Source organism: Aquila chrysaetos, chromosome 4, assembly GCF_900496995.4.
Source record: "Aquila chrysaetos chrysaetos chromosome 4, bAquChr1.4, whole genome shotgun sequence".
Classification (NCBI taxonomy): Eukaryota; Metazoa; Chordata; class Aves; order Accipitriformes; family Accipitridae; genus Aquila; species Aquila chrysaetos.
Window position 1 is genome coordinate 15,809,143 of NC_044007.1, and position 21,457 is coordinate 15,830,599.

At 42.4% G+C, this 21,457-nt stretch overlaps 1 protein-coding gene across 2 annotated transcripts; it reads right to left on the bottom strand.

Annotated features, from left to right (window-relative positions):
- Positions 1-7,026: 7,026 nt before the first annotated feature.
- Positions 7,027-10,716, bottom strand: UTP23 (UTP23 small subunit processome component). 2 transcript variants are annotated; one of them, XM_030012525.2, is made up of 3 exons: positions 10,468-10,716; positions 8,430-8,604; positions 7,027-7,526 (listed from the first exon to the last, which is right to left on the bottom strand). In XM_030012525.2, exons 1-3 carry the CDS (start codon positions 10,653-10,655, stop codon positions 7,140-7,142), a joined length of 750 nt encoding a protein of 249 aa, XP_029868385.1. In that variant the 5' UTR covers positions 10,656-10,716; the 3' UTR covers positions 7,027-7,139. The 2 variants fall into 2 exon arrangements, with proteins under 2 accessions (XP_029868385.1, XP_029868386.1); XM_030012526.2 differs by lacking the exon at positions 10,468-10,716 and adding an exon at positions 9,883-10,095.
- Between the last annotated feature and the right edge of the window lie 10,741 nt (positions 10,717-21,457).

Here is a 21,457-nt window from a genome sequence, read left to right on the forward strand (position 1 = left end):
CTGGGCTGCATCCACAGGGGCAGAGATAGAGATGGGATCATCCCACTCTGCTCAGCGCTTATCAGACTGCACCTGGAGTACCGTGTCTAGTTCTGGCCTCCACAATTCAAGAAAGATGCGACAGACTGGGAAGGGTCCAAAGGAAGGCCACTAAAATGATCAAAGGGCTGGAGAACCTGCCCTATAAGGAAAGACCGAGGGACTTCGGGCTTTTCTGCCTGGAGAACAGAAGGCTTAGGGGACATCACCACTGTATTCCAGTATTTAAAGGGTGGCTACAAAGACGACAGAGACTCTCTCTTCACAAGGAGCCATATGGAGAAGACAAGGGGCAACAGTAACAAGTTGCACTGGCAGAGGTTTCCTATCAACATAAGAAAAAAATTTTTTACAGTAAGAACAATCATTCAGTGGAACAACCTCCCCAGGGATGTGGTGGAGTTCCCATCACTGGAGGTTTTCAGGATGTGATTGAACAGGGTGCTAGATAATCTCATCTAGGCTCCCTTTTCCATGAAAGGTTGGAACAGATGATCGTTCAAGGTCCTTCCAACCTGGGCTGTTCTATGATTCTATTTTATTCAAATTATCATTTACATCTTAATTTTAGGGTACAGGCTAGTGTACGGCTGAGTTTTATTTAGGATTTATTGTGTATTTGGTGAAGACTGTGCTTTTACAATAGTGGCAGCACAGTAGCCAGTTAACTTGTGCATGCTAGTGATCCCAACCTCTGAAGAGCTTGGGAGGTCAGGGAAATATTTACACCATCATTCCACAGGCAAGAAGCCAAGACACATCCAAGGGCAACAGCATTCCGCTCAGGCACCCAGGGAGTCGGTGGCAAAGCAAGAGCTGAATGCAGAGTTCCTGTCCTGCACCTTTTCTCACAAGACTCTTCTTGTCCACGCTCTTCCTTGAAGAACATCCAGCAGAAAGAGAGACACTCTGGTCTTCTCAAGTGGGCCTGAGTAAGTTGAAATCTACTTTCCTGTTAAGTGCCGCTTTTTGCGATGCAGAAGATACTTGGAATAGGGATGAATAAAGGGATTGTCGTGGTTTAACCCCAGCCAGCAACTAAGCACCACGCAGACGCTCACTCACTTCCCCCCACACCCAGTGGGATGGGGGAGAGAATCAGGAAAAAAAGTAAAACTCGTGGGTTGAGATAAGAATGGTTTAATAGAACAGAAAAGAAGAAACTAACAGTGGTAACACAAATAAAATGACAATAGTAATAACAAAAGGATTGGAATATACAAGTGATGCACAATGCAGTTGCTCACCACCTGCTGCCCAACGCCCAGTTAGTCCCCAAGTGGTGATATGCCCCCCCCAGTTTATATACTAGATGTGACCTCACATGGTATGGAATACCCCTTTGGCCACTTTGGGTCAGCTGCCCTGGCTGTGTCCCCTCCCAACTTCTTGTGCCCCTCCAGCCTTCTTGCTGGCTGGGCATGAGAATCTGAAAATCCTTGACTTAGTCTAAACATTACTTAGCAACAACTGAAAACATCTGTGCGTTATCAACATTCTTCTCATACCTAACTCAAAACACAGCACTGTACCAGCTACTAGGAAGACAATTAACTCTAGCCCAGCTGAAACCAGGACAGGGATATATCACAGAGGTCTAAGCAGTCATGAGTGACATGGGAAGGGTGACTAAGGAATGACTGCTTAATGTTTCATCCATTACAAGGGCTAGCTGGTAGGTAGCACATTCAGGACAGACACGTGAAAGTATTTTTTGTAAAATGTGTTCAATTTGTGCAACTCCTTACCACAGAAAATTAGAGGCTTAAAGTTTACATGGTCTCAAGGACAGACTGGACAAATTAGTGAAACAGAAATCCATTCTGTGCTGTTAAAAACAAAATATTTTTTCTGGGTCAGGAACTCCCTAACAAATTGTCAGAAAGTTGGAAAGTCATCTGGGGAAGTACCAAAAAAATGTTTTGTCTATTTTCATCCTATTCCTGAGGAACAGCTTTTGGCCACTATTGGAGGCGTGACGCTGGGCTAGACAGATTTTTGGACCATCCCAGAACAGCCCTGCTTGTATTCTTGGGAGCTGACAGAGAGGTCAGGGGTGGAAAGAGGGAGCCAGGAATTCTAGAAAACCACTCTCTCAATTTTTTCTGAAAACCTGCCTGTTGAAATGGGTGCCAATTCACAAAGTGAAAAATTTCCTCAGTGTTTCTCCAAGACAGTCTGAAAGAATAACTGCCGCGAAGAGTCAAATCAGTAGCATCTTTGGCCCCAGAGGAAAGAACATGGCAAAAAGATGATTCTGGATCAACCAGAAGTCAAGACTGCAATAAGAAACGTTTGAAGTCCCCTACTGGTTCCTGGAAGAAGATTAGACTTAAAAAAACCCATACCATGCTTTGGTTGTGATTTCTACAGCCAGAAGAGCCTCAGACTACCTCAGGCTATTTCTGCGAGTACCCTCAGGAGCAATTAACTACATGGATTCACCCTATCAATAATGGTATGGGTAAGGTTGCTCCTGGATGTAATATCTGCATGCTGGGCAGTGAGCCACGTGCAATGTCAGGCGAGCTCTACAGAAGGATTTGGCTGCAAACCTGCCAGTGCTGCGAAGTGTGTAATACTGAAAAAACATAAAGACAAGGAGTGTTTGACATCATGAGACCTACATTCTGCGGGAACTCTCGGGCTACCAACACACGATCTGTGAGCAGGTTATTCAGTCCAGCTCCCTGTTTTGAAAAGGCAGAAACTGAGTCAGAAGGGGCAATGAAGTTTTCTTAAGGGAATTAGGAAGATTTTTTTTGTTCGTTTGTTTATGGTTTATTATTCTGTTCCCTACTCTCCTTGACCACTAAGCCATTTCTGGTTCACCTTTCGCTACTGACCAATTGTTTCCTCCAGTTAACACCCAGAAACCCTCATATCTATTTTTCTGTCTTCCTTCATTTCTTTTAAATCCCAGTGACTCATCTGCTGCCTCTTTTTTTTCCTCCCAGCTCTCAGCTCTGGGGTTTTTTTAATTGGATCCTTGTTAACAGCTTCGTTGTTTCCCTGTATACACACACAGAGCGCAGCTGCATGGTGTCCCACTCAACCACATGAGAAGAAATCAGAAAATAAAGTCACACCCTCCGCCCCGCCCCGAGAGAGCCCAGCCTGTCTCTTCTGTAACAAGCCGTAGCAACTTTTGCAAGATGACTGCCTCCGTGGCCAGACAGCTGAGCTCTCCAAGACAAATTTGGGGCTTGGAGTGCACAGACATAATAATTACCAGAAATACACTGCAAGCCCCTCTCCCAGCATTAGTTAGGCCATTCCTAAATCACAAGGCGCAGTCCCTCTCTCACTCCTGATTCTCTGGGTATGAAAACTTTTGCTTTCTGTCATTCTCTCTCAGTACACTGCAATCTTTCTCCCTGAAATTGTAAATGATAACACCTGCTGGGGCTCTTATTTGTTCATTCCCCGTATCTCCGTCTGCTCCCTGTGTGAGATATTACGCCCACACAGAGGTATGAAATATACAGTAGCTGCTGGTGAAACTTCTATATGAAAGATGCAATGAGTATAAATAATGGCATTGTTCCGATGTTCTTCATCTTGTATCTGACAGAACGTGTTCAAGAAACTCCAGGAACACTCTAAAGCTGATGGAGAAGTCATTCACACTGTATCAGTGTAGCTGAAAACAAATGAGCAGGACTGCTCTGGACATCCTATTTTCCTTTCACCACCAGAATGTATTTATTCTTCAAGTCATACCATATTCATATTTACTTTAATGATTCATAAACATCCCAGGTTCCAGAAGCTTCTAATTAACTCATCTATTTAGTGTCGTTAACAGATGCTCAGGGAGTGATTTATTGTACAATACCGGATCACACCAACGTATAAATCCAGCCAATTGAATTGGCAGGCAGTCTGAGTAAATACGTTCTGCTGCTGGTAGATGAGACTCTGTCCTAAATTCAGCATTAATGCCCTGCAGACTGTGGCTGAAGCATTATTGTTTTCTTCTTCTATTACTCTGCACACGTAGCATACATCGCACTGTACAACACTGCTTATTTCCCTCTTTCTAAAAAAAAAGATTTAGTGAGGTACTGCCTAGGATTCGGGCTATGTATTTATCCTGTCTGAGAAAACAGGAAATCAATAGCCCCAAAGAAGTTTTCGCTCAACCTCCTTTTAATTTACCTCTGGCTATCTGTAGTTTCAAAAACAAAACCAGTCCCTCCGACACGCTACAGCAAAACAATCCTAAACTTTATTAGAAAAGTCACATTGGGAACCCTGTCTATACTAGAGATGTGGCCAGATCTCCATACCACTTATTGACAAATAAGGGAGCAGGACCGGCCACGATGGCTTTGGGCAGAACGTGGAGCTGAACACCTACAACAGCAAAGTTAGCACTGCAGGTACTTCCACAGCAGTGTTTTACACAACGCCAAGGGACGCTCCCCGTGACTCGCGTTGCTGAATTATTAGAGGGACTCCGGCGTGGTTTCTAGCCTGGGCCAGCTAAACCTCCACCAAATCCTGGCAGGCAGAGCCAGAACAGCCAGAGAGCATCGGCACGGGGCCGTCCGCCCGCAGCCACGCCGGTGTGCGCTACGAGAGCCCAGCCTGGACAGAGCCAGCGCACGACAGCTGGGCTCGGTGTTACAGGCTGATCTTAACCTTAGTGATGTAACGACATAAATACAGCCTGTCAGCTTGGGCCTGGCGGGTGTGTTTTACTTGGAAACTAGGGTGGGGGTTTTTTTTCAAATTTCAAAATGGTAACAACACATGGTCTGATTGCCTCTGCTTGTTGCCTGGGCAGGAGCTCTCTTCCAAAACTGCAAGGGAAATTATTTACCTTGCTGGAGGAGAGCTGCAGCTATGCTGCAGACCAATTTTACAGCTTTTCTCTTAAGAGCTCACTCCCTTTTCATTCCAGTTCTTCCCAATGGCAACACCATGACTCAGTTTGTGTCAGCAAAATACTAAGGAAACACAAATAAATATTGTTTTAAATTCCTTAAGGTGGGAGTCATTAGAGGACTGTCAAAACATTCTTTTTTGCAGTAATTGTTTTTGTCTATGGTCTTCAAAGAAAGGTATATTTAAGCTTTGTGTTTCAACGGCACTGAAAGGGACTATTGTAAATAATCAGGGTGTGTCTTCTGCTCAATTTTTAAAAACAGTATTTTTAGTAAAGTTACTTGGTTTTAATATACTCTTCACGCAGAATGAGATTTTGAAGATGAACCATCTCTGCTTTCTCCATGCTTTACTTAGAGCAGTGCTTTCTGCAGGTGGGTTTGGGGAGGAGGAAGAAATACAATAGTTAAGGGGGAATGGGAAGCAAAAGTACGTTAACATGTCACTGTGCCCAAATTAAGTGAAGAACAAGGAATGTGACAGCTTGAGAAAGGTAATATACGTTAAACAAATATGCTACATTAAGGAATTTCTAGGAGTTACTAAATTTCTCCTCAGGACTATTAGCAATCAATGTAGGAACAATACCACTATGAGCACGACTTTTAAATGATAATTAAAGCTTTCATCGTGAGTATAGCTCCCTTCCTTGCTGCTTCCATCTCTCCCAGTCAGTTTCCAAGGTGCATGTGGTGTCTTGTAGGGAACAATAAAGGCACAGGCCACTCCTAACAGCTGTGTTGCGAGGAACCGCTTCCACCTGGGGCTGCAGCAGTAGGTTTCCGTGCTGCAGGCACAGAGAACACTGATGTACTTCTCCTGCGCTGGCCAGAGGGAAATCTCTGCAGATTCCAGGGAATGACCCTGCAATTTCCTCTAAGACTGGCCAACTCCCATCACTCAAGCTGGTTTCTCAAACCCCATGAAACAACTGTCATTGTAATTTGAAAAGCCAACAGAAAGCATCGTACATTATAGCTGTGTACATACTCCAGACATTCAAGAACCTGTGCAGATAACGCACATGAGAACTACTTCGCAAACATATGATATACAGTTTGAAGGATTGTTTAAAAAACATGGCTTAGACTCATGCAGGTAAAGAAACAGAAAGCCTTCCTTTTAAGAATTACATCTTGGTTAAGTAGAAATGCAGCTAGAAAAATTAAAAATCTGGTAAGAGGTGACTGGGAACACTGTTACAGCACACCTGTGCCACAGCACGCACTCAACTGCATACCCCTCTATTATGTCATCCCAGTCACTCACTTCTGCCTCCTAATGCCACCAAACATGCAAGGTACAGGAAACAGCTACTAAAAAAAAAAATAAATCAGGTAGCTGAAACATTTTTGGCAGCTCCCTCCTCCAACCCAGTTCTATTCTGTTCATAACCTCACAGAACAGTGAAACTGCAACAGGGTCCAAGTCCCATCACCATCAGCTGGCTGTATTTCAGGACTCCTCCACAGCTGTGCTATATATAATGTGATGGCATTAGGTCTTAGCCAGTGCTTTGATTCAGCACTTTCAAGCTGCATTCTTCCTATTTACAAAGGAAGAATAAACTAGAGATAAACTAGACACACTAGAGATACCATTATGATGTCAGGAATATCAACACAACCACACGCCCTCCAGGATCTTCTCAAAAAATAAAGATCACGAACAACAGACTCACATGGAATTTATGGAGTAATTTAGGCTGGAAGGGCCTTCTTAAGGGCATCTGGTCACTTTGTAAAAGAGTTAACTTTTGTATTCAAACAATACAGGTAAGAAAGATACTATGCTCTTTCAGGTCAATTCCACATTCTGTAACAGAACAACTGTCAAAACTAGTTTTAGTAGGAATAGCAACCTACAATAAGAAAGAAGTCTAGCATCCCACCAAAACCATTATGAAACCCAAGAAGCATTTCTAAAAAATTGCGACCAATCGTGTGAACTCTGGCAGGAATCAAGATGCTGGAGAGAATAATGAAACACAAGGGTTCCTAAATATTTTGTCACAAACCCAATTACTAAACAACAGAATAAATTACTAGGACAATAACCTGCAAATATTGAGATGCAGTAATAAGCAGTACCACCTCATAAAAATAAGTTTTAATATTAACAACTTGATTTCACATAACTGCATATTAACCTTTCTTTTTGTAAAGTTCAAACAATCTTCAAGTCCTGCATTATTTACAAAGATAAGTTTATTCTTCTTCATTCTTCTGGACTGACTGCAGGGCTTCTGCGTTAACCCTATTTCGCTTTCTTTTTCTTCTTTTCTTCTTTTCAGCAGAAGGCTCCTGACCCTCCTGTGTTTTCTTCTTTTTCTTCTTCAGACAGCTGAGAGGATTGGGGCCGCCTGCCCTTTTACGTTTTCTTCTCTTTTCACCTTCTTGCTTTGCCAGTCCTTCTTTTTCTTTAAGCTGCACAATACTTTGTTTTTGGTGCTCTGGAACAAGCTGATTTGTCTGCAACTTTTGAACAAATGCTAAAGATTTAGGAGAAGGTTTGTCTAGCACCATAGTGTTCTGAATAATAAAGAGGAGAGGAACGCCAGCCTTCTTTTTCACTTTGTTTGCTAAATCCTGGTCCTGTAAAATTAAGTATTTTAGTCAATATTTTGGGATTAAACGGTATTTGCAATTCAAATGCACCTACTTTTAATACAAAACTATGAAGATAAATTACATTATGAAAAAGATAAGAAACTTAATCTAGCAGATATACATGGCAGTGCCTTTCAGAGCAATTTAAATTTCAATTTCTCTCCTTCTGATTAGCTGTACTTCTGATGGAAAATTTATTAATGTTTCCTTTTTTTTATGCATGTATAAGCATACTTGCATTTTTTGAGGAAAAAGTCCCAGTTCATTGATATGCAGTCCACAAGTTCACAAGAAGTAACATAATTTCTTCTATAACAAGTCATTTTAAACTCCTTGTATCTTACATAAAGAATTCTACTGTAAACCATTTTTTATATATTGTATATAATTTATACACACAGTCCCAATAACAGACATAAGAAAAAAACCTGCCTTTCTTATTTGTACACAAGTTCTATCTTTATTCTTTAGTTAAAACATCCTTGGTTTCTTAAAATTGAAGTTACATGGTCGTTTAACACTTAATTTCACTTTTAAGACTACTGTGCAAAACAGTTCGGGGCAGGGGATGCACACACAAGCAAAATGCAAATAAAGATTCATCAGTTGTTTTCCTACATGTCAAGAGGTAGTCAGTATGTTTTCTACGCTTTCTGCTAAACTAAGCAATATCCTTCTAGGGTAAAAAAATCTAGTTGTTCAAGTAAGACAAAAGATTCCGTACTTCATAATTAGCAAACACATTTAAGAGCGAGTAAGGCTTTACAAGATTAATTCCCACAAGGTATTTAAAAATCTCATAACCGAGGTTTCTGTAGGTTTCCTTATCCTTAGGTATCAAAGCATCACTTCAAATGAAATGGAGTTACATTTCTCATGAGCATTTACCTGTGTAGCAATGAAGAAGTGATGAGGGTTGCCTTCTTCAATCATGGAAAGTAAACAGGCCGAACCACTCACAGGATCCTTGTGGTGAGAACAGTTTCGAACTTGAAATCTTTGGGCAATTAATTTTGCTCCATACAGTGCTTTACCCAGTGATTCCAGTTCTTTTAGAACACATCTGAAAACCAAAGCAATAATGATTTCTAAACGAGGAAATAGCTACACATTTTTTACACCAGCAAAAGATTGACCTGAGTTAATTAGGAATGAGCAATGCCCAGTTGTTCAGGCTCTGAGAGTTGTAAATGGCACCCAGTAATCTGAAAGCAGTAGCCCATCTGAAGACGTCAGCAAGATTTCCTCGGTTACAAACAGGATTAACCAGTAACAACATTAAGTTATATCAAATTATTTAAAAATATTTCATATCAGTGACAAGTTCTTACATTTATGTTCAGATATCACCTAGCATGTGAACTACTACTTAACAAAATTACTTGAATTAGCACGAACTGATTAATCACTGCATGCAAGTTAAACTCTCTATTAGCGTCCATCACCTTGCTTCAAACTTGCTATCAGAATCCAACCAACTCAAGCAGCAGAAGAAAAAAGACTGTCCTTATGATTAAAAAGCTGGAAGTTTATGGCTCCACAGCACTGCAATTAGAGAATAAAATGCAAACCTAAAATCCTCCTCTTAGCAGCACTCAGAGCAGACGTTCACACAGGACAGCATAGCAGTCTATATGAGGATGTTAGCTTGGATACGCAGAAATGAACAGGAGATGAAACCTAACTTACTCTGGTCACTGAGTCTTACTATTAAATGTGGACAGTGGTAGGAATGTATGGCCTTGAAATACAGCTTTAAGGATATGGTAGCAACTATTTTTCTCTCCAGAGAAGGAAGTTTAGCCTTTGAGGACAGTCTTTGTGGAGACTTAAGCCTGTTCTTTTTGCAAAGACTCTCACAGCGAGCCAGCTCATCTCCTCAGGGAAGCTCTGGTCATGTCATTGAGGTGCTGCCTCACCAACTTAGCATTCTGAGAGCAGAGAAAATGAGTTCATGCAGCTGCCCTAAGCAAAAACAGGTCAAAAAGACCAACAGATATTGCTGAAAGAAAAAAGCAAGAAGTGACATTTAGACATGAGTGGAATACAGTTTGGATCAAAGTGATTCCCAAACCTTTCACAGCTATGGTCATGACTTGATACTTTATACTGTTTAGAAATACGGGCCAGTTCTGTATGCTTTGCAAGAAGGCTCAGTGTTTAATTTTGTAGCCTAGGGTATACATCTTCCTGATATTTTCAGTACTTGCCTCCATGACGGGCAGTTGGCTATTCTGTCATTGCAGAAATCCAACTGAAGGAGATTTTACCACACGCAATATACAAAGTCAAGTAAAAACGAAGGCAACTTCACGGCAACTTAGATATTTAGTGTGCATGCTTTACTTCCACGCCTTCGTCTAGCACATCCTTGTTCTTGCTTGGAAACAATCCGCTGCAGGCAGGCTGAAACTCCATACGAGCAGCAATCCCCCCCCTGCCCAAGAGATCTGAGCTTGCCTCTGCTGTTCTCGCTTCGCCACGACGCCGCTGGGAGTGGGAAGGGGCCCACCCAGGCGTCCCTCACGCACCGGGGTCACCCCTCGCCCCACCTCATCCCTCACCAGTTTCTGCCACCTTCGGAAAGGCAGCTGGAACTGACAGAACCTCCTGTCCTTGCAGCGCTACCTCCTCACCGCAGCTACCGCCCTCGGCCCCATGACCACGCGAGCCCAGAGCCCCACGGCGCCCGCCCGGCCCGCCGGTGGTGCCTGAGGAGAGGCGGAGGGACCGCGCTCACCCACCACACGCCCCCCCGCGCATGCGCACCGCGCCACGCACACTCCGACTCCAGAGCGCGCACCCCCCCCCCCCCCCCCCCCCCAGGCATGCGCATTGGGGCTCCCACCCCCCGTGGTCCGCAGCCCCCCGCCCGCCCCGGGCATGCGCACTGGGGCTGCCCGGCGGCCTCCCCGCCGCGCCTTACCGGGTGGTGCAGAGCTGCGTGGCGCCGTCGAGGTAGCCGGGCAGCTGCTCCCGGATCTGGATCTTGTTGCGGAGCGCGGCCTGGCAGAAGGTGCCGTCCAGCAGCACCTGGAAGGGCTCGCGGAAGTGGAAGTTGTGCTTGTAGAAGCCCATGTTCTTCTTGGCGTGCTTCTGCCGCGTCAGCTTCATGGCGCCGCCGCCCGGAACGGCCGCCGGCTCCCCCGGAAGCTGGGGCGGGGCCTTCCACCGCCCCCACCCGGGGCCCGAGGGGGCTGCAGCCGCCTCCCCGCTGGGCCCGGCCCGGCCCGCCGGTACGCTCTCGGTGCGGGGGGTGCCAGGCGCAGCCCCCGTGCGGGTCCCCTGCGCCTCATGGGCCGGGCTGGCGTCCGCCGCGGCTGGCGGCGTGCGGCGCCTCCGGTGGGTGACGGCGGGAGCTGGCTGTGCTGCCTGCCCGCCCTGCGTGAGGCCTGCGAGGGGCCTGGCTCACCCATCTGGCGCTTCGCGCCGGCTGCGTGAAGACTAGTTCGTCACCGTCTGTCTTGGGGTGCCGTGCGAGCTCCTGCCGCTCGCCGAGATCAGAAGTGCACACGACTTCACTTTTTTCTGATTCACTGTGATGGTTAAATTACAACTGCTGTCCCTGGGACCGTAGTTCAATCACGCATTGGCATGCTTTTCTTAGGAAGGCTTATTCAATGCCTGCTTAGGTTGTTTGCCTGTATTGGCTACGTCAACGTAAGCTCTGTGCACAAAACTCAAGTTGAAAAGCATGTAGTCTATGTGTTACTACTGCTTTTTTTCCATGACAAGTAGAAGATTTAGTTTCGCTGTAGTCCGGGGAAGCGGCTATCATTCAGAAAGCTAGACTGTACAAACTCCTCACGCCAGACATCCGGCAGTTAAGAAACCAAACAATGACTGCATTTTAGGCAGGCAAAGGGATGTGATATCTTAACACCACCGAAATTATAATTGGATACGTCTGTCTTGCTATCCAGGTACAATGGGAGACATCTTTCCGCCAGGGACAGCTATATTGCAAGCAAAAAATTGCAGGTACCTGCTAGTTAGCTGTAATCGGTCAGGCTGTTCTAAGGTCATTTAATCCAATACCCACCTGTCATCTTGGTCTTTTTGCTAGCAAATAGACATGGAAAACACCTGCTTCCAAGCAGGTTAGTGACTGTTAAGAGAAACTGAAAAATAATGCATTTGATTACTATTCTAGAAAGTCACATGTTTAAATGTACTTACAAGATGAAAAGCGTGAAGAACAGGCGATTGAGAGTATTTTTCGTGGGATCTGATTGTGCTGTTGACAGCATTTTTCTGTCATTAAATCCTTCTTTCCAGCTGTCTTCCGGGGACAGTTGAGCATGCTCATGAGCATCATGGACATACATGGATACATGCCTTACTCTGTGAGCTAAGTGATACGTTGAATTCATTGGTCTTTATTAAACTGCAGTCCTGTGGCCGATGTATTCCCATACTGGCGTGGTGTCCCAGTTCTATCTAACTGCATAGTTTCATTATTTAAAAAATTAGACAAAAACACTCAGCAAGACTCCAAAGTAAAGCCTAATTAGATGATTATTTTTTCTTCAAGTAGTTTTTTCTTTTTTTTGGGGGGGGGGGAGCGGTGGCGATGACTAATTAACTGCCCAAAGACAGGCAGTGATTCCTTATTAAGAACACTTTCCACATCTCAGCTAGAATGCGGAATCTGCAACGATAACGGCTGTTATTGCAGAATGGAGATAAAAAGGAGAAACAAGTAAATGAGAGCTTGAACTCGTCATAATTTTGAACTAAATTCAAAGTAGGATATAATCCATAGTAGGGCGTTAAATACCATTGTGATGAGATACTCTTTCCCTGGTCAGTTGGTAAACAGTATCATCACAGACAAGTTGTAATGTGATTGGTATTGTAAAATACGTTCAGAAGACTGGCTAGCAGGCAAAACAGCAGCACAGATTTATCTTTCTTCATTGTGCAGAAGATAGCATTAATTATATGATAAACTACTTGCAGTACCATTCTGTAAATTGTATTTCACTTCTATGCAATTCTTTTAAAGTTTCTTTTTAATAAATTTTAAATGTTAGAAGTAATGACTGTAAGAATACTATAGCAGTGCAGACAAGTACAGTTTTTTCAGCATTTTTTTTTATATTTGGACAGTATTTTGCGTATAATAAAATTCACCATATTCTTTTATTTTCAAGTTCAGTTCTTTTACTATTCCCATAAGCCATCTGTAGAGTGGATTTTTTAAAAATATGCCTAAGGATCTTATGGGAGCTGCTGAATCCAGTGGTTTCCAGGACCTGGGGACTGCTACTCCTGGCTGCTGAATGTACACTCTTTGGACCCGGGAGCGTTCTTAGGCTTGCATGTGTCCTGGACAAGCGTATGCACGCACACACAGAGGACACTTAACAGCCAGCCATGCAGACTACCACAGCACATACAACTCTACCAGAAATCATATATAATGTAAGTACAGATAGTGAAGTCCTGCTCCCCCTCTCCAGCTGATCAGGGCTGAAATTCCCAAGTGACCACTCACACGCCCTCACTCCCTGTACTCACCAGCACACCCACATTCACAGCTCCCTCAAATACCTGCATGGACCCTCAGTCCATCTAATATCTATGCCTGGACCTTGGGTTCCCCACCCTGTCTGTGCATGTATGTGTGTCTCCTACTCACTGGCTACTCCAGCTTAAGTCTGCTAGCAGATTACACATCCACAGGATTAAATTCACTGGGGAAAGATAACTAGTTAAGAAAGATAACTAGTCAAGAAAGGGGCTTAAGAAGATAGGATAGGCTGCCATGATCAGGCAAAGAGCTCAGTCAGACAAGTGCACTGACCACTGCTGGTTCATATGTGAGCCCCTCTCCACCCCATTTTCCCACATGTCCTCCTAGATCCACACTGATCCTTCCTTTCCCTGCCTTTGGCCAGTTTTGTGAAGGAAGTTTTACATAATCCCAGAAGCCCCTGCTGATATCCCATAAAAAGTTGTGCACAGTCCCATACGCCCCCTCAAATATCTTGTGATACAATAATTGTGTTTCCCCCTTCTTATCAGAGGCAAAGCTCAGGCTGACCCTCTTCAGGGTGACTTCCTGGGCAGCTCCTTTAATGGCCTGAAGAGTTCTGCTCTTCACTGTTGGCTTGTCCCTCTGACTGTACTTGTCATAAAATGACATTACCGGATGGTTCAGTGAAAGATACACCGGAGCCAAAAAAAGGCATTGCCACCTATTCTACCACGAAACCCTGAGAAAGAAATACGCCCGATTAAGCCGTCTATGGGTTTATATCCACCTTTACCTGATGATGATGATAATTGGTCAGAACCTCCCCGAGACAATATTTCTTTAGAAAAAGAAAAACCAACGCCAAGTTACGATGTAGCTGAAAATTTGGGCTGTGACCCGAGAAGTTACTGGAGAGAAATACGTAAGACAGCAGCAAGCGAGGGAGTGGTCGTTCTTCATGCTTATCCTGTTATAGTGAGGGCAAATGATCCAAATGAATGGAATCCCTTTTCAGGGAATTTGATAAAAGAAGTGCGCAAGTCAGTCCATAATTATGGGCTGACGGCTCCTTTCACTGAAGCGCTGCTCGACAGTATTTTCGGAGCTCAACTTTTGACTCCGTATGATTGCGATCAATTAGCCAGCATGCTATTAAAGCCAACTCAGAAAATGTTGTGGAGAGACAGATGGAGGGGACTGTGTGAAGAAGTTGCTATAAAAAATTTGGATAGACCTGATGATGACCCCATGAAGGCAATAGGGATAGATCACGTTATTGGGACTGGCAAATTTACTGATCCAAGATTACAGGCAAGGTTTCCCACAGAGGCCTTGAGACCTGCTTCAGTAATAGCGTTTAAAGCAATGATGACTCTGCCAGAAGAGGGTAGAAATGTTATGTCGTTCATGCAGATTAAGCAGAGTCCCCAGGAATCGTACATGTCCTTCATTGGCAGACTAAGAGATGCAGTCACTAAACAAGTATCGAGTGTGGAGGCTCAGAATGCCTTGGCACTAAAATTAGCCGTAGAGAATGCAAATGCTGACTGTAAAAAGCTTTTGATGGCGTTACCCAGAGATGCCAGCCTTGTTGATATGGTTGAGGCATGTAACAAGATTGGAACTCATGCATGGACGGGACCTTCACCAGATAAGCTAGGACAAGCTAGAATCTCACATGGGTTTTTTCATCAATCAGCAAAGGTACTTGCAAAACAATTTGGAATAACCATTGGAGATGCAAAAGCCATTACACAGACACGTTCTGAGTGTCAGCTTGTGGGAACAAATTCACCTGGAGCCGTAAATCCACGAGGTTTGCATTCTTTACAATTGTGGCAAATGGATGTAACACACGTACCTGAGTTTGGTAAATTGAAATATATCCATGTGTCTGTGGATTGTTTTTCTGCAGCTGTATGGGCAACAGCGCAGACAGGAGAAACAAGTCGACATGTCCAGTGACACCTGCGTTCGGCTTTTGCAGCACACGGCATTCCACTTCAAATAAAAACTGACAATGGGCCGTGCTACATCGCACAGACAACTCAAAAGTTTTTTAGTCAATGGGGTATTGTACATACCACGGGTATACCACATTCCCCTACAGGCCAGGCAATTGTAGAACGCATGAATCAGACTTTGAAATGCCAACTGCAAAAACAAAAAGGGGGAGAGCAGATGGCTGCTCCTCACGAACGATTGAACAAAATTGTATATGTGTTGAATTACTTGAAATTGACAGATGGTGAAAGTGTACCACCAATTGTAAAACATGTGCAAGGCATGGTAGGAGATTTGTTTGACATTAATAGTGACGTTCAAGTTAGGGTTAAAAATGTTGAGAAAAATGTATGGGAAGGACCATTTCAATTAATAACCTGGGGACGAGGTTATGCTTGTGTTGTTACAGATCATGGAACAAGATGGGTACCAGCAAAGTGGGTAAAACCCTGGACAGTCGTTACATCCTTGGAAAAACGCTGAACCTAAAAGGACTCCTTCTCGCTGCATTTGGCCTGTTATGGGTGACACACATAAGTGAAGAATGGACAATCCAACAACCAAAACAGAATGTATGGGTAACTTTGGCGAACATAACGCATCAAGAAGCTATATGTCTTTCTGTCACTACCCCTGAAAACCCTTTTTCTACCTGTTCGGTGGGGTTACCTCTAGACACCTGGCCAGATCCCATGCCCGAATTTTCTCTTTGTACTAACGCACAATCCTGTGTCGATAACTGGGACAGTGTGTATGCACACCTGCCTCAAGTAATGCAAGAACCTCAAGAGTTAGAGTTGTTAGGATCAGTCATCATGAATGCCTGTGTGATGTTTAATTACACTATAACACCACTCGAAAGGGTCAGAATGTAAATGCTATTTTGCCTGTATATAGAAATGCTACAGCTTGGTGTAACTATATCTATTCCAGAATATCACGCTCTTTTTTCTATTCCAGCTGCTTTACCTGCGGGGATGTTTTTAATTTGTGGGGATAGAGCGTGGGGGGGAATTCCATCGAAACTTAACGGGAGGCCATGTAGCCTCGGACGACTTACATTACTAACACCCGATTTCAATATGATTCACAGTAAAAGGCTCATGATACCTGACACAGGGTTAAGTGGATGGCTGGCAAGTTTGGGAATTATGGGATGGTTGAAAGATTTGCTTATGCATGGCTTAGTTATTTTAATTGTAATATTAGCAGTTGTAATGATTGTACCATGTGTCATAAAAATAGTTGAACGTATGATTGCAAAAGCATTTCATGTAACTTGGCTTGCACAAAAACAAAAAGGGGGAATTGTGGGAGATTTCATGGAAAATGGGGGACATTTCTTTGAGCCCGATTATTTAGAGTTAGCATAAGTAGGCCGCAGTTAGCATGAGTGGGCCGGAGTACGTGACAGCTGCAGTATGAAAGGACTTTGAACCACCAGAAAAACAACGGACATGAGGAACTTACAGTGGAGCAGTTAATAAACAGGATAACAGAACTGCAGAGGCAAGAAGGAGCTGCAAGAGCTTTAATGCAATTAAGAAAGCTGTCATTTTGGCTTAGAGCATTTAGCTGCGGGATGGGGACTTAGGAGTTGGTTTGTATCTTTGTTAAAAATCAGAGTTTCTTTTATTCTTATGTATTTTATTAGGTATAATGTTGCTTTTACCGTGTTTAATTAATTGTGTTCATAGATCTTTGCAAAGGGCAATACAGCAGGTGTTAATTGAGGAAAAACAAAAAAGGGGGAATTGTGGACACATATTTAGCTAACGGTCGCAAGAGCATTTCAGACGCCTTTAGAAGACCTTGAACAGAATAAATAAGAAGACAAAAAAAAGGAAGATGCCAATTCGAAGAACACAGGTGCGCATTCCACGATAAAGGGAACTTGGCACAAAGAACCTCAATTTGGCAGTTTATCTTGACCAATTAGACTGAGACAAGTTTCGCATGTTTTACTTGGTATAACCAATTATGTCCTGTGCTTATGCGCGTGTACAGAGTTGGTATAACCAATTATGTCTTATGTTTATGCGCGTGTACAGAGTTGATATAACCAATCATATTTTATGCTTGTGCGCGCGTACAGTGACTTTGCAGAATATGCGATTATAAATACGCGTGTGTTTTAGCAATAAACGTCGTCTGCTTTCAAGATTACAGGCGTCCGTTTATTTCTACCTCCTGCAGAGTTTCTTTTTTTTTTTTTTTTTTTAAGTGAGCATTTTACTGAAGAACTAACAAACCACTTGCATTATCAGTAGACTGCGTACCAGCAGTATCATTGTGGAAGTGAGTCTGAAGAGGAGAGTGGAAGGTGTTGGAAGTACTACCTTTGTTAACTGACTTGGTTTTTTCAAAGGCAGAAAACAGAATTTGAAATGGGGAAATTCATTCTTGGAAACCCAAGCCCCTGACTGCTGCCAGACAGGTTACTTACTGGTCTAGGGTACAGTTCTGATCTAACAAAACAGTTCCTGCGACTTTATCAATAATACTAATAACTTGTGGTTAGATAGACAATATTTATGAAAATAAGGTGTCACACTGAAGGAGACCTTCTATATATCCAAAGTAAGTTCATATTGAATTTACCAAATCTGAGCAGTGATAGGTGTCATAGGAAACCCAGCTTAACCCGTTGCACTGCACACAAAACTTGCTCCAGCAGAGTATTAGCTCGTTGCAGAGAAGACCATCTATTGGCATATATGAGTTCAGCTCTGGTTTTGAGATACTAGGTAATGCAGTAGTAGAATTAAAGAACATAAAATTGCTGTGACGTGGATTACTTGAAGTGAAAGCTGTTCTTTATCAAAAGAGCTTTGATGTAGGCTTATTAACAAAGATTTCCCTTAATAGCTGGCACTTGGCAAATGCTTGTAGCTTGGCCAGAAAAAGATCTCAGCTCCTAATTCTCCCAAACTTGTCCTGTGTCAGACCTTTTCAATCTGAATGTGTTGCTTTTGGGCAAATGTCATGCCCTGTGGCTATCTCCAGTAAGTCTTAGCACCAGACATGCTTAAATATGAAAAAATAACTGATTCACAAAAAAGAAATGGGTAGGGTTTTCAATTAGACCATTTGGAAAGAAAACTATAATAAATAAACACAGGACAGTAAAACATTGTTGGAGTGTGTCTGAAAACATTTTCCTAGGTGTATTTTTGAATTTTTCTGAGGTATGTATAGGCCACACAATAAGATTCAGCAGCATTTAATAAGCTAAATTATATTTGTCAGAATGTTTATTATTCATGGCTGGCTCCTCCTTTCATCACCTTGGGGCTGGTTTTGAGTTTTGAATTTTAGCCTTCATCATGTCCATTCATCTTTTACAGTATCTATTTTTCTATTATCTCAGGGGAATGCAGCATCTGGATTTATAATAAACATGGCTGTGACAAGCCTTAGTTTTTCTTTATGGATTGGTAAGAACTCAGCAGATGAGAATTTTGTATATGGTAAAGCTTTCTGCACCTTTCTGGCTCTACTGTTATCATAATCCTTAGTTCAAGAATTACTTCTGGCTTAAATACCATAACTGCCCATCACAGTATGTCCCATGTTAACTATCTTGTAAATTGTGTATCATGAGAAGTACACATTTAATGTAGAGTTTAGGATATTTAGTTTCACTACATACTGGTAACTTCCATGGGTAAGAAAAAGAATATCTATACAGCAGATATCTATACAGGCTTTTAAGTGACTACTTATAGTAGCAAATACTTTGACAATATTCTGGAGGACAAAGGTTTTGCAGGCAACTTAAGCTTTCTTAGTAGAGCTGGAAGAAATTATAGGGCTGAAAATAATCAGTGGGATTCTTGACAGCTTCTCAAATGTTATACCAGCTTTTTTCTCTTTTTTTTGACCTTGAATGAAATTCACATGAATGATGAACAAAATCAGATCTTATCTAATTTAACTCTTTTGTCTTTCTGAATAGATACACATCACCGATACACACCATTTCGTGTATGCAGCATTTTTGGTTGATGCACTGTTTAAGATGTACATGTTAAACAACTGGTTTTATGCTGCTGTAAGGACACACAAAGGCATCCTTTCAGAGCAGCCTTTCCTCCCTGCACTGTTCGTTGAGATCTGCACTAGTTAGTTGCCATTCTGCTCCCTCTATACTCACAGAGCTTGTGGAAGCACTTAAGAGTCATGTAAAAGTGCCATAATCTCAAAAAAGAGGAAGTCTTCGTGGAGTACCCAGGACTGGGATTGTAACTTCAATTTGGGGAGTGGGAAGAATGCAGAAGACAGGAAGATAATAATCGGCCAAATGCTGATTATGTGACAGCTGATGTGCTAGGTAGATACAGGGGAAGAATGGAGTGATGCTTTACATCTTGTCTGCTGTTGGGCCTATGAAAGTATCCATTGCTTCATTTTGAGCAGAACATCCTTTTAGTATTTCTGATAGAAAGTAAATATATCAGGTCCATTTTAGTTCTTTTAAACAACTACATGGTTTTACTCTGGAGATGACAGGAAGCTGGAAGACACAAAACATTCTGGATTTTTGGTATGCTCACTTCCATTTGTTTCCTCATTTCTTGTTCTCCTTAGAGAAGGTTGTTACCTTCGGCATGTGATAGCTTGCGTGTCATCAAGAATCAGAAGGTGCATTAGTTGAGTATGAAGATAAGGCAGAACAAATTGACATCAATAGAGAAATTAACTTCATGGCCAAAATCCTGATTTGTGCAGGAGAATTCAGTTCAGTTGCCTGAGACACTATGTGTCTTTTCACCCTTTCATTGATTTCAAGGAGAAATTAGGTAACTGGGAACAGAGAAGTGGAGTCTTTACATTGTGGTGATAAATGATATATACTCTCTATGCTTACCTAATTTTCTAACTTGACACTATAGCAAGAGTCTGGCTCTGCTTAGAAACATATAATAACTTTGTGCAAATAACTTTTATTTGTTTTACAGGCCAAAATTAACACTTAAAATGTCTCAGTCTTTTTAATCGATGACTTTTTCAATTAGGTAATTTTATTGTTAATTTGTATGTCATTTTTTTCTTCCTCTTAGTTGTATGCTAAAGTTTTGAGGTGCTATACTAAATGATCCATGGATAATAAAAAATAGCTGTAAACACCTGGAACGTAAAAAGAGTGGGTAAGAATAGAAGGTAGCAGAAAACATTTCCTGGAAAACACTTACTGAAAAAAGCAGAGAAAAAGTTGAGCAGTGAAAAAAAAAACTTTCCCAAGAGAAGACATTATATTTTAAAATATTTCCTTCATGTGCAGAAATACCTTATTATGCTACTGTCGAGGATAGCTGCTCCATTTTTTTAAATATAATGCTTTTACATTTAGTCAAGCAAATGCTAAAAGGTTGACTGTCTAAGAGCATGGCTGAAACCACGCATGGCTTCTGAAACCTCCATTCCTACAGAAGAGAATTGAATTTTCATAGCTCATATTCTGGCCCTGTAGTTCCTTTATTGCATTTGATGTTTGTCCCTGGGGGTTTCTATGCTGTTGCAGCTCCCACCTTTCCCATTTTTTTATCACTCCTGCACCTTATTACTTTCCATTTCTATTTCAAATAAAAAATCCAATAAAGCCAATTTCTTCACTTGTGGAATGGACTTCAGTATTGGTACCATAACTTCTAAAATCACAATTAGCCTCATGAGAAATACTAGTACTTAAAAATTCTTTGGCACAAAATGCCCATGCAGTTATGTAGCCTGATCTTAAATTTTCACATTTTGCTCCTCTGTGGAAAGTAGTAAGCATTGGATGAATATCTGACACTTCAGAAGATTATTATTTACCAGTGAAACAGAATGTTGTAGATGCTGTAGAAATAAGTATGCAAAGGGCCTGACTTCAGTGGCTCGCATTTGGTGAAGTGATCAGTGACATCTGAACAAAGTGGGTATAAAGTGCTACCTTATTTATCAGGGAGAGCCTTTGTAAACATGGGTTGATACACCAGGGGATATTTCATTTCCTTTAGACTTAAAATGCTGCAGTCAGCAGAACACAAATGGCTGAAACCCCTGAATTACACAGGATTTATACACAATGCTGCTTCCTGAAGCTGTCGTCGGTATTTGGAATTGCCTGCACATGGCACGCAGTGCTACTGAACATAACTGTACTTAATGGAAGAGTAATGCATGCACTTGGCAAAACTGTGTTCTACTGGAGAGACCTGAGGGTCCCTGATAGATCTTCTCCCAACCGCTTTTTTTGGTAAACAAAGGAAAGAAAAGAATGAGCATTTAAGAGATCTTGCCTGTCCCATGGCTTTTGAAACTCGATTCACAAGTCTTCTTGCCTTCTTCCTGTTTTCTCCCCATCCCGTGGGAGAGGGGAGTGAGCGAGAGGCTGGGTGGGTGTTTGGCTGTTGGCTTGGGTCAACCCACCACAGATACAATTGAC

Excerpts from the sequence above, each read along its gene's own strand:
- UTP23 (XM_030012525.2), bottom strand. The coding sequence starts at position 10,655 with ATGAAGCTGACGCGGCAGAAGCACGCCAAGAAGAACATGGGCTTCTAC. Across the intron at positions 8,605-10,467 it reads ACGCAGCTCTGCACCACCCG|ATGTGTTCTAAAAGAACTGG; the intron begins GTAAGGCGCGGC and ends TTTGGTTTTCAG. Across the intron at positions 7,527-8,429 it reads ACTTCTTCATTGCTACACAG|GACCAGGATTTAGCAAACAA; the intron begins GTAAATGCTCAT and ends TTAATTTTACAG.